The sequence below is a fragment of the Alligator mississippiensis genome, chromosome 7 (genome assembly GCF_030867095.1).
Source record: "Alligator mississippiensis isolate rAllMis1 chromosome 7, rAllMis1, whole genome shotgun sequence".
Taxonomy (NCBI): Eukaryota; Metazoa; Chordata; order Crocodylia; family Alligatoridae; genus Alligator; species Alligator mississippiensis.
In genome coordinates this window covers 82894243-82906846 of record NC_081830.1, presented here as the reverse complement: position 1 = coordinate 82906846, position 12604 = coordinate 82894243, and the positions used below count along the sequence as shown (strand labels likewise).

The 12604-nt window shown below is 45.7% G+C and overlaps 1 protein-coding gene across 1 annotated transcript; it reads left to right on the top strand.

The window, feature by feature from the left end:
* The first annotated feature begins 1520 nt into the window (after positions 1-1520).
* Positions 1521-12604, top strand: HRG (histidine rich glycoprotein). The gene is made up of 7 exons (XM_014611010.3): positions 1521-1806; positions 3748-3855; positions 5176-5263; positions 5801-5967; positions 7444-7557; positions 8293-8379; positions 8886-12604. The coding sequence occupies exons 1-7, from the start codon at positions 1609-1611 to the stop codon at positions 9933-9935; spliced, it is 1812 nt and encodes a 603-aa protein (XP_014466496.1). The 5' UTR covers positions 1521-1608; the 3' UTR covers positions 9936-12604.

Here is a 12604-nt window from a genome sequence, read left to right as displayed (position 1 = left end):
GGGACCACATTGGCCCTTTTCCAGTCCTCTGGGACTTGGCCCGTGCGCCACGAGCATTCGAATATTCCCACCAGTGGCTCTGCAATGATGTCAGCCAGTGCCTTCAGCACCCTCGGATGGAGCTCATCCGGGCCTGCCGACTTAAAGGCATCCAGTTCTTCCAAGTGACTCTGCACCATCTCAGGGTCTATGCATGGAAGTCTGGCGCCTTGCTGCTGCCTCTCTACAACCCCAGTGAGAGACTTGTCGTGCCCCTCACTTAGGAACACTGAGGCAAAGAACTCGTTGAGGAGTTCAGCCTTGTCCCCCCTGTCCGTCACCAATTGTTTCTGCCCATTTAGCAGGGGTCCTATTCCTCCCTGGGCCTTCCTTTTACTCCCTATATATCTAAAAAACAATTTCTTGTTGTCTTTTACTTGGGTTGCCATCCTCAGCTCCATGGTAGCTTTGGCCCATCTAACTGCCTCCCTACAAGTACGAGCAGAGGAGGTATATTCATCTTTAGTGATCTCACCTTGTTTCCACTTTTTATGTGCTCCCCTTTTGGCCCTTAGGCTGCCCTGGATTTCTCTGGTCAGCCATGGAAGCCTCCTGGCCCCTTTCCCTCTTTTGCCTCACTCGGGGATCGTCTTGCTTTGTGCCCGAAGGATCGTTTCCTTAAGGCACAGCCACCCTTCTTGGGCTCCCATCCCTTCAAAACTCCTACTCTGCAGTGCATCCTTGACTAATCGCCTGAGTTCATTGAGATCAGCTTTCCTAAAGTCTAGCACTTTCACCCTACTAGTTACCTTACCCACTCGCCGTCTTATGTTGAATTCTATTATTAGGTGATCACTGTCTCCCAAATGGCTACCGATCTGGAGGTCCCCTATCATGTCATCCCCTGTTGCCAATACCAGATCCAGTATGGCATTCCCTCTAGTGGGACCATGTACCTCCTGGGTCAGGTGGAGGTCCTGTACACAGGTTAGAAACCTGCGTGAGCGATGGGACTTTGCTGTCTGCGTCTCCCAGCAGATGTCCGGGTAGTTTAGGTCCCCCATGACTACCGCCTCTTTAGCTTTTATGGTCTCCAAGAGTTGCCTCAGGAGCCCTGCATCTATTTCTTCCCCTTGGTGTGGGGGTCTGTAGCAGACCCCTACCACCAAATCCCTTTCTCCTTGCCCCCCCCCCCCATGTAGCCTAACCCACAATCCTTCTACTTCCTCAACCTTGGATTCTGTCTTGATGAGGGTTGATGTATATTGCTCACTGACATAAAGTGCAAACCCCCCCCCCCCTTTCTTCCCCGACCTGTCCTTTCTGTACAATCTATAGCCCTCAATACGTACCGCCCAGTCGTGGGATGAATCCCACCAGGTTTCTGTTAGCCCCACTAAGTCATAGGTGTTTTGACCTGCTGTCCTCCACGTTTACTTGAACTTCATCTAATCATTTACTTTCTATTTGCAGATCTGAATCCAAGGTCAAGAGCCTCAGTTATGCAGGAACCATTCGCATATAGAACTATGCCCTTTTAAACATTTATCTGTATCTTCGCATGCAAACTCAAATTACTGGTTGTAGCCCAGCACAGAGCCGAGAAAGTAATCTCAGGTTGAAAACAAAATGGAGTTGTTAGCCAGAGCACTCTTTCTTGCACTGCTGCTCTGCTCCAGTGCCCAAAGCCAAATGACTACAACATCTGCAGACTGTGCTGCTGTGGAAACGGATGCAGGAGTGGCCCTGGACTTGATCAATAAGCACCGCAGAGACGGCTATCTTTTTAGTCTGTTTCGGGTGACTGATGCCCATGAGCAACATACCGTAAGTATTAATATAAAGGCTGATTTGCATACTACTGTGGTTTAAAAATGATGGGCCGCATCCTCAGCTGTTATAAACTGGTGTTGCTCTATTGCCTTCTGTGGAGCTATGCCAATATAAATCAATGAACATACGCTGATTTACACCAGATGAAGATCTCAGTTTAGATTCACTTTGATGTGGTTTATTATCTGGGAGCCTGATTCTGCAAGATACTGAGTACCTTCCATTCTCATTGACTTCGGTAGGACATAAGGAAAAGAGCCATCCCCTCAACAGCTCTGTAAAATGTCTGAGTTTAATCTGCAATTAGGCAATCAGTCACCAGCTCTACATATTTTACACTCCTACAGCTTCTTGCATCTGAGGCTCTCTAGCGCATTAAGTTAATTGACTCAAAGCACCCGTGAGAGGCAGGTTTTATATTATCATCTCCATTTGGAGACAGCGGTGGGAACTGAAGCAAAGAGAAGTGAAATGTGAGCCAGCAAGACAGTAGCAGGGCTGGATACAAAGCCCAGATCAATCAGCTTCTACATCTGTGCCTGAACTACCTGGCCATCCTTTCTGCATGCCTGGTTGAAGGTCATAGCAATCAGTGACAGACTAAACCTGGGGTCTAATTCCTTTGCTGTCACCAAGGCTAGGCACAGACATTACACATAAACTGGTTTAAGTGATCAGAATCTGATTTAAACCTGTAACAGAACAGATGTTCAGGGCACATAAACCAGTTTCAAAAAGACTGAAACCTGTTTGAGATAACCCTGGTTGAATGTAGTATCAGACTTAGCTGATTTGGGCCAAACCAATTTATGCAATGTCTGGCCCAGATCCCTTGCTGGTTTAAGTTAAACCAGAATCCCCCAGCATCCCGACATGCTCTCTGAGCTGGGCAGGGCTCGCTGCTCCACACCAAAGCTGGCTCCTCCCCTCCGTTCCCTGGCTGCAGCTCCAGCAGAGACTGCAGGCGTCTGCCTGGCTTCCCACTGCTCCCCACCCCCCGCTCCCCTCACCACTCTCTGCTAAGGAGGGATCCTCTTCCCCTCTCCCTTACACAGACAACTCTCAGCATTAGCTAGCAGACCACATGCTGGCTACAGTCCGTGCTGTGGCAGACGGGACAAAGACAGAATCAACAGATAGCTGGTAATGCCCCTCTGTTGTTTTCTTAATGGGGTGATAAACACTGAGTTAGGGGTGATAAACACTGTGTTATCAACTTCCTGCTGGGCAGGTCAGGAGGGAGAGGGGGAACCCCTTCCTAACCAAAGCATCCTGCCGGGGTCTGGCCACACCCACCTCAGCTCAGCACTGCCGAAGGGAAGGGAGGGCTTCTCTAGCACCACTTGGCTTCTAGCCTGAGCCACTGCAGGCATGTTCCTGCATTTCTGGGATGTCTGTAGGGTTACAAACTGATTCAGCCAAGCCAGGTTAGATTACCCTGAAAATATTGAATCAATTTAGGCTCAGGCTTTTTGAATGTCTGGAAGTGTAGCTGCTCACCTCAAGTGGAAGAGATTTGTCTGTAGAATGGGCTGGATACAGAACAGAGATACTTAGGTAAGAAAACCAATGTTTTGAGGGATAATGCCCAAAAGGAGGAAAGTGCAACAGCCCCTTCCTCACTCATTGATTCCCTGGATCCTAGAAAAGCCCCTAATAAGAAACTGAGGAAGTTCTAGATTGGCTGGGTTCTGGACAGATATTTGGCTGGGGTTGGACAGATATTTGGCTGGGGTGTTATGACCCCGGCACTTGTTCCTGCCCGGGGCAGGGGGTCCGACCTGATGATCTGTTTAGGTCCCTTCCAACCCTAAGCATTAGGAAACTATCTGTTGAGGGAGGTGGGATGGTCACTTGGGGGAAAAAAAAAAGATAGCTTTCTTCAGACAAAATTTGACAAACAAATGTACCTTCTGCTCTGTTCTTTTCTTCCAGGGGAATTCGTCATTCCTGTACTTAACTTTGGATGTACTGGAAACTACGTGCTCTGTTTTATCTGGGAAACACTGGGAATCTTGTACATTTCCCGATCTCTATTCATTGGCAAGTAACAGGATTTCTTCAGTGCTGCATGTCAACCATGCCTCAACACAAACACGCAGTTCATATACAAATCCCTATGCAGAAACCAAGCATTAATACTTGCCTGCATATAATGAGATCTATTACCTTTTTGTAATGACAGAGAAAATTTAATAGACAGGGAAAGGGTCAACCTACCTACCTTGTCAGTTAAATGCAGATTCATACAACCTGTTTGGCAAAACTGGGACTGCACTGTATATCCCACAACTTGTAATTCATTTGGTTCAGGAACACTAATCGTTCAATGATAATGTACAAGCAGCATAGGGCATGACCCCAGTAAGTTAGGCAGAAAGTTGAAGGGTTACAGTTTGTCAGAGCTCTTTTCCAATGCATCTGTGATGATAATGTGGGAGGCACTGCCAGTGTAAACGCTTGGTCTGTGGTGACATCAATATGCAAATGCCAAGCAGAAATACATTGCCTTTACCTCAGACCCAGATGGTGCAATCTGGGATGAAAGCCAGCTGGCTGAAACTTAATTGAGACAAGGGACTGGTAAGATGGGTCTAATAAGGATAGCATCAAGATTGTGTGTCAGGGTTGGTGCCTGTCCTTTTATTTTGGAGAAAGAAGGTTTTGTTAATGAGCTCTGCAGTTACTGGATGCTCCTGGCATTGCAGCTACTCCCCAGTGGGTGGAAACATCTTCCAGCCAAGAACAGTTAGAGATAAGCTAGAAAGGCAGCTTTGGTTTTGCAAAACCTTTTCGGTTGTTCAAACCAGAATAAAAACCACGGTTCCTTGGAAAAAAAATCCATTTCTGTGAACCACCAAATTCTAGAGGGGATCAAATTAAAGGTCCTGGTTATGACAACATTTGTTATTCTTCAAGTTACTGTCTATAAAAAAAAGTGGGCTAAATTCTGCATTCAGTTATCTGAGTCACTGCCACAAAGTCAATGTGAAAGCCATAGACCCTTTTGAATGTTATTGTGTGCCTTGTTCTAGTGCAGGGGTGGCCAGCCTGCAGCACGGGCACCACAAATGGCACAGGGAACCTCTATGTGTGGCGTGAGGCAGATCGAGGTGGGGACAAAGCAGCACAGCAGCAGATAGGGCAGGAAGCAGAAAACAGGACTGGGAGCAGACAGCAGAGCAGCAGATCAGGCAGAGCATAAGTGATAGAAACTGTAAGTGGCACTTAAAGTTTCTACCACCGGAGAGTGGCAATTGGGGACGGTGCAGGGCTAATTTGTGGCAGGCCTGCCAAAAAAAAGTTGCCCCCCTGTTCTAGAGTATTACATAGAGTCAATAATCTTTTTTTTCTTCTTCTCAGGTCTTTGGGCAATGTAAAGTTATCATGTATACAAACAAGGAGTTCAAGAAAAATTGGCTCTATGGGTACAACTGCACTACGAGTTCAGGTAAAATAACCAGCTGAACAAGTTAGCATATTGCTGATAAGACATTTCCAATGCTGAAACACAAGCAGGTGTGCCACTAATGCACGGTAACTGTGACAGATTAGTTCATCTGTGCATGATTCATATCTGGTTTAGAGCAAAATTGGTGGTAAGAATGAATTTTAAAACTATAAAAGCCCTGAAGTTTTAAAAGCAAACTGTGTCAGATTGATTAAGCTATCAAAACATGGGCATGGAGACCAGGAGAGGAGCTAGATGGGCTTAAGGAGGGGGCTTATTTGAGGTGATACAATTTTAAAACAGAACAAAACAATGTAAGAATAGAAATCCACTGAGCTTTGGGGAAGTTCTGTATTTTCAAACAGTAGAAGCCAGCTCATGTGTATGAGATGAAGGGTTGGGTGGGTCCACTACAAGAAGCCTTTTGTGTTTTCATGCTATAACAGATATATGCTAAAGCTATACAGAAGTACATTGCCATCCCTGACAGCAGTAACGTAATAAAACAGTGGTAGACTAGCAACCCTGTTTTCACAGTTCCTTACAAGTTAACCGAGTGCAAAGACTGCCCGGTACGACCTGAATTTTTAGAAGATGTTGAGGCATACAGAGGGGAAGCTGAGCGAGCCTTGGTGAAATACAATGATGAGAGCAACCACACTAAGTACTTCAAGGTGGATAAAGTGGAAAAAGCAATAAGACTGGTAGGTGATGTCCTATCTTCAAACTAACACAGGGCAAAATATTGTGAGGTGCTCAAAATCCACAAGCTTCCAAGGGAGCTAAAGACACCTTGGTTGTTTGTGAACACGCCACGCAGCTCATCTTTTATATTTTAAGTCCAGATTCTCCAAATACTTACACGTGCTCTTAGCTTGAAGCAGATGGATAGACCCAAAGTCAACAGGGTTATGCACTGAGAATCACTGTCATACAAAAAAAGGACTGGAAGGGACCTTCCGTGGTCATCTAATCGAGCCCCCAAGACCTTGGCATTAGGGTGCCAGCAAGCTAACCACTAAACTGACTGCAGCAGCAGGTCTAAAGTTAACTTGTTTGAAGTTATACAGGCATATACGCATTTGCGAGATCACGGCCTTGTACGTGGATTTCCCCTTTGTCAGAGATACATCCTACAGCTGAACAGGATTTAATATTTTAATGCTACATTTTAATATTGATCATCTAATAAAAACCTCCTTTTTGTAAACTTGCACATCAATTAAGATAGGAAACTTGTTGAGTCAAAATGAAAATGTACTCTATTGCCCAGCGATGAACAGCTGGCAATGGGTGATCTGCTCTGCAACATTTCAATTACTAGCCATGCTGTGATTTCTAGAGCCCCGATCTTTCTCCCATTGATATCAAGGGCCAAATTTTCTCCAGAGTGAGCAAAATTCAGACAGATAATTTTTCAGAAATTGTACAGTTTCTACCACTTATGCGCTGTGTTTCTATTTCCCCTCTAAGAAAAACAAAAATGTAACTATGATGTTAGTGTCATTGTACCCCATTGTTTTTGCAATGGAGGAGAGTTTGATTCTGTGCTGTGCAATATAGGGCTGCATCACAAAACCCACACTTCAGGGAGGGGAGTGAACAGGATAGCTTTCAGACACCTTTGAGCCTTCTCAGATATGGACAGGGCTGATAGGGAAGATTTTTCCCCAGCAAAAGCCAAAGGCCAGATTCTGCCCTTTTCCTCTGTGAGAAACGTCACTGATTTCAGAGTGAAATAATCGAGGTGGAAGAATCTGGTTCTAAAATAGGTCCAGCACTGCTTGGGCTGTGTCTCCTGCCACTGGGTGGGAGTGACTCCAGTTCAATGGACCTTGGACTTCTAAGAGGGGTAGCAGTTGTGCGTAGGATGAAGCATCTAGCGATCCCATTTTCTGAAAGCACAATCCCTAGTCAAGGAAAGTATGGACGCTGCATGACAGACACAGAAAAAGGCAATCAACCATGCAAGATGACCTGCCACTATAGGAGAGAGAGAATTATATTAAACACTGAATCCGCAAGCCTAACTCACTATGGTTGCATGTTTAAGAAGGAAGGTAGTCAACTAGCAAGGTGGGCAGGATCCAGAGTGTACTCCTGTAAGAAACATTGCTTTCAGAATGGCAAGGTGCATTTTAAATGCTCAAATGGGTGATAACGTGCCCTGCCTCTTTCAGACTGCAGATCGTCGAGGACATATCATCGAATTCAGCATAAAAGAGACCAGATGTTCCAAGTCCACATCCCATGTGACTGTATCTGAATGTGATTTTCTAGATGACGCACATGCTGTAAGTAGGGCACTGAGTGAAAGAGCTTGTGCAAGCTGTGTGAGCAACAAAGACTTCTCACAATATTTCCAGGTGTCTCTGAAAATGATACGCCCAAATCAAAATCCCAGAAACCAACAACGTTCAAATCCAGCTCTGTATCTGCATTTGTCCTTTTCTTAAAATAAGGAGTTGATCCAGAACCGCAAATCCAAAGATGACTAGAGTTGGAAAGATTTCAGAGTTGGATCCTGTCACTTGGGTTCATGTCTAATTTCTTATTCTGACACATGTTTTGTAGTTCTACTTATTACCCACTTCGTATTACCCACTTTCACCCACAGACAATGCATTGTTATTTTTCTCAGCAAAAAAATGTAGGTAACTTGAGTTCCATATTTTGAGTGAAATTAGGCAATGTCTCCCCTTGGCCTTGGATGATAAATTTCCAAAATGTCCAATAGATTTCTCCTTCCCTTCCCCCCCAGGTAATAGTGAATTAATATGAATCATGAAAAAGAGGCTTTAAAGACTCACACAGAAGGGATGTCCGTACTTACAACGAAATACTTGGCCTTAATCATTCTTTGTATTTTAAGTATTATTTAGTAGGTAAATACCATTGGCCAATTTTTTCAAATGGGTGCTTAAATCTAGGTACTAAGTGGCCTGACTGTCAAGCTGCTGAGCAATCAACAGTTTCCAACTACTTCCTCTTTATAAACCCTGAACGTATATTGTTTTTTTATTGTGCAGCATGTAGGATTCTGTGAAACAAGGCTGTTGGTCATCACAGAAGGTCCTGAGGCCATCGATATATCCTGTGAAATCTATGACACCCTGGTACGTAATCAGTTATCTCTACCATTACAGAAGGTTCATGTTAATTTGCTAATGCAGACTCCACAGGCTGAACAGAAAGAAGCAATGTCAGTAAATTTACATTGTAGGCAAGAAGCTGGAGCCAAGGAGATGAATGGAAAGGTGATTTTATGCCATTTTTGCACTCCTCCCTAGGCCTTGGGCCAGGCTTGTCCTTTTTTGATAATTTTTTGGCAGATCTCTGTAGGAAAAATTTTGGCCAGTTGATTTGTTTCATTCATTGGTTTCTCGTTTGGGTAATGCAGATTGGTCACGTGACATCGTATGTTCCTACCCCTCTTCTCTTGTCCCATTTCTAAGAAATTACTGTTACTAAAACTGCAAGAGAAAACCTTGTAAATAATTCTACTCTTTCTCTCTCTCTCCTCTCTCTCTCCCCCTCCCCTCACCTGCACCTATTTATTCACTATGTTGCATGAAAACCTCGATAACTGCTCTTTACCCTGGTTTGGTTTGGTTATGAAAAGCTTGACAGATGCCCCTTCCTCCACGACCACCACCACTGCTATGGCCATGGATGCAGACATCCCCCTGCAGGTCCATCACAGAGACATCATCATCAGCACCATCATTTTGGCCGTGGACATCATCACAGACATGTACACCATCCTAGATGCCCACCACCTCCAGGTGGTAATCAGATCCATTCAGAAGGACCTGAGCATCACCACAATTCCTCTGAAGAAGGACCTGGATGCAGACATCCCCCTGTACGTCCATCACAGAGACATCATCATCAGCACTATCATTTTGGCCGTGGACATCATCACAGACATGTACACCATCCTAAATGCCCACCACCTCCAGGTGGTAATCAGATCCAATCAGAAGGACCTGAGCATCACCACAATTCCTCTGAAGAAGGACCTGGATGCAGACATCCCCCTGTAGGTCCATCACAGAGACATCATCATAAACACCAACATTCTGGCCGTGGACATCATCACAGACATGTACACCAACCTAGATGCCCGCCACCTCCAGGTGGTAGTCAGATCCACCCAGAAGGACCTGAGCATCTCCACAATTCCTCTGAAGAAGAAGGCCATCACCAACACAGCCCTGGAGGACTACCTCCTCCACTACCTCCCCATGGACCGCATGCACTTCCACCACCTCCAGGTGAAGTGACTCCCCCTCCTGTAGGTCCTTATTTTCCTCCTCCACCACATGATACACCACTTCATCCACCCCTGGAGCCCCCTCCTCATGCCCAGGAGAGGCACTCAAAAGAACATGTTTTCTCCCCCATACCAGGATCTGTCCATCGCATTCCAGTCTTAAATGAGCAAGATTCCCTCCTGCCACCCATCATAAACTTTCCTGAGCTTTCAACAAGGCCCCATGATCCATTAGGCAGAGACCAGGAGTCCTCCTTGCTTGACAGAAGTCCAAATAAGAAGCCATCTCCTCTAGATTTTCCACTGCACCTTTCACAATCAACATCTTGCCCAGGAAAACCCAAGTATGATAAACCCCTGCTTTTGTCTTTATTTCCACCTCGACTTTCCAAGTAAATGACTTCACCCTTAACTGATAGGATTATTCTGAGCCCTTAGTTGCTGTAAACTGACATAACCCTAATGAGATGTTATACTTTTTTCTGTCTACAAATAGGTGGCTTAGGGTGCCCACATTTCCAAGTCTCAAAATGGAACAACCGGAAAATGTTGGGGAGCAGGAGGGGATTACCTAAGTGCTTCCTTTTCAAAGGTCCTCCTGAAGCATTATGCCCCCTTTCCTCCCCCCTCTAGCATACCCAGCTGACTCCAGGCTCCTCTCTCAGTGGTGCACAGTGGAGGGTGAGAGGGCAGAAGCATTTTAAAGTGATCCAGCTGAGGGCACAGGGCCGGGGAGCAGCTGCACATCTGAATAGGTGCTTCTACACATGTTATTAATGTGAAGCAATAAAATCCAGCACAACTTGCACCAGAGTTTACTGCTCCTGGGAACAAAGTTTGCACATGTGCCCAGTGCTATAGCACACTGAGCCCTGGCACGGGGCACCAGAGGTCAGCCTGCCATCCTGGGACTACTCCGACTTAGCTCAACGTGCTGTGGAGGGACTGGCTGGGGCACAAGGGTGCTACACTGTGGGTCTAGCCATTAGGCAGCCTCCACACTGTAGCACTCTCATGCCCCAGCCAGCCCCATCACTGTCTACATGTGTATCATAGTGGAGTATATAACTCCACCATAGGATAGTTTCATAGTTGTTAGGGGCTGGGACCTCACAGATCATCGGGTCCAGCCTCCCTACACTTGGGTAGGAAACACCTCTGGGATCAGATGACCCCAGCAAGATGGGCGTCAAGACATTTTTTGAAGATCACCAGGATGGGTGACTGCCCCACCTCTGGGGGGAGCTTGTTCTTGACTTGCAAACAAGATTTTCCTTATATCTAGCCTGAAGCAATCCTCAATCATCCTGTGCTCATTATTTCTTGTACTCCCCTGGTGAGCCTTGGTGAACAAATGCTCCCCCAGCCCCTGATGTACATCCCTAATATACTTATGGGCTGCCACCAAGTCCCCTCTGAGTCTTCTCTTCTCCAGGCTGAACAGTCCCAAGTCCCTCAGCCTTTCCTCGTATCACCTCATTTCTAGGCCTCTAATCATGTGTGTGGCCCTCCTTTGGACTCTCTCAAGTTTGTCCACATCCTTCCTGAAGTGCGGTGCCCAGAACTGGATGCAGAACTCCAGCTGCGGTCTCACCAAGGCCGAGTAGAGAGGGCAGATGACATCCTTAGTCTTGCTCAAGATGGCTCGTTAGATGCATGCCAGTGTTTGATTAGCTCTACCAGCTATGGCATTGCATTGGTGGCTTATGTTCATTTTGCTGCCTATCACAACACCCAGGTCTTGTTTAAATGTGGTGCTAGCAAGTGTAGCACTGCTGAGCCTGTAAGTGTGTTGTGGATTATTTCTCTCCAGATGAAGCACTTTACATTTTTTCATATTAAACAACATCAGGTTGAGGTCCACCCACCTCGCGAGCCTGGCCAGCTTGGCCTGTATTGCCAGCCTGTCTTCAAGTGTGATCACACTCTCCCATAGTTTGGTGTCATCAGCGAACTTTGCTAGTATGCTTTTAATACCCGAATCCAAACCGTTGATGAACATGTTGAAAAACACTGGCCTGAGTACTGAACCCAGATTTGGTAAATGGTGAACTACTCTCTTAGAGGGTCACAACCTGTAATGGCAGAATCCTCTGAGTTAGCTAATCCCCTCCTTTCCTCTTTCCAAATTCCCCCAAAGGTTAACGTTGTATAGACACACTGGGTCATGGAGAAAAGCAGTCTGTACAGGTTTCAGGAAAGAAATGGGGGGACTTGGACAGGAATCTGCAGAGTCCTGGTACAGCTGACGAACAGTAACAATAGTAAAAAATGTATGGGTATGGCTGTTAGGTGGTGGAGACAGTGTGCAACCAGATTAGTTGAGCAGACCATACAGAAGACTAAGGAGACAAAAGAAGCTGCACAGACCATAGAGCACTGGAAATCACGGGCTAGATCATCAGGCTCAAAGGGCAGTAATCAGTGGCTCGTTGGCAACTGGTATGAAGAGGAGTGACCCAGGGGTCAGTCCTGGAGCCGGTTTTGTTCAATATCTTCATAAATAACCCGGATGATGGCACAGAGCGCACCCTCAGCAAGTGTGCACATGATACCAAGCTGGGGGGAGAAGTAGATACGCTGGAGGCTAGGGCTATAATACTTGTGTCATGCAGTAGTCCCTATGGTGGAGTTAACTAGTCTACTCTGGCCTAACAGCACTGCACATGTAGACAGTGATGATTTACTGTGGAGCTAATTCGTCAGGTCCACAGTAAAGCATTTCGTGTGGATGTGCCCAGTGATACAGAATCTGAGCAGTACTGAATAATTCTGTTTTTGAAGTGCTACAAATTCCTGCAGGGTTTGAATCATTTCAAATGCGCATCTAAACATGCCCGAAGAAGTTTATGGAGGTTTCTGAAAATGGGAAAACAGCATTCATTTGAGAAAGTGAACCCTGGAATAGAGACAAAAAATATCCTCACAATGAACATTACACTCTAGTTTTGTTAATTTTCTCATATTTCATAGTGAACGTTCTAGCACGTGCCTCTCTACATGGCTATACTGTTGGTGATTAATGTAGTCATTCCAAATCCATGCTAATAAAGATCCACACATCA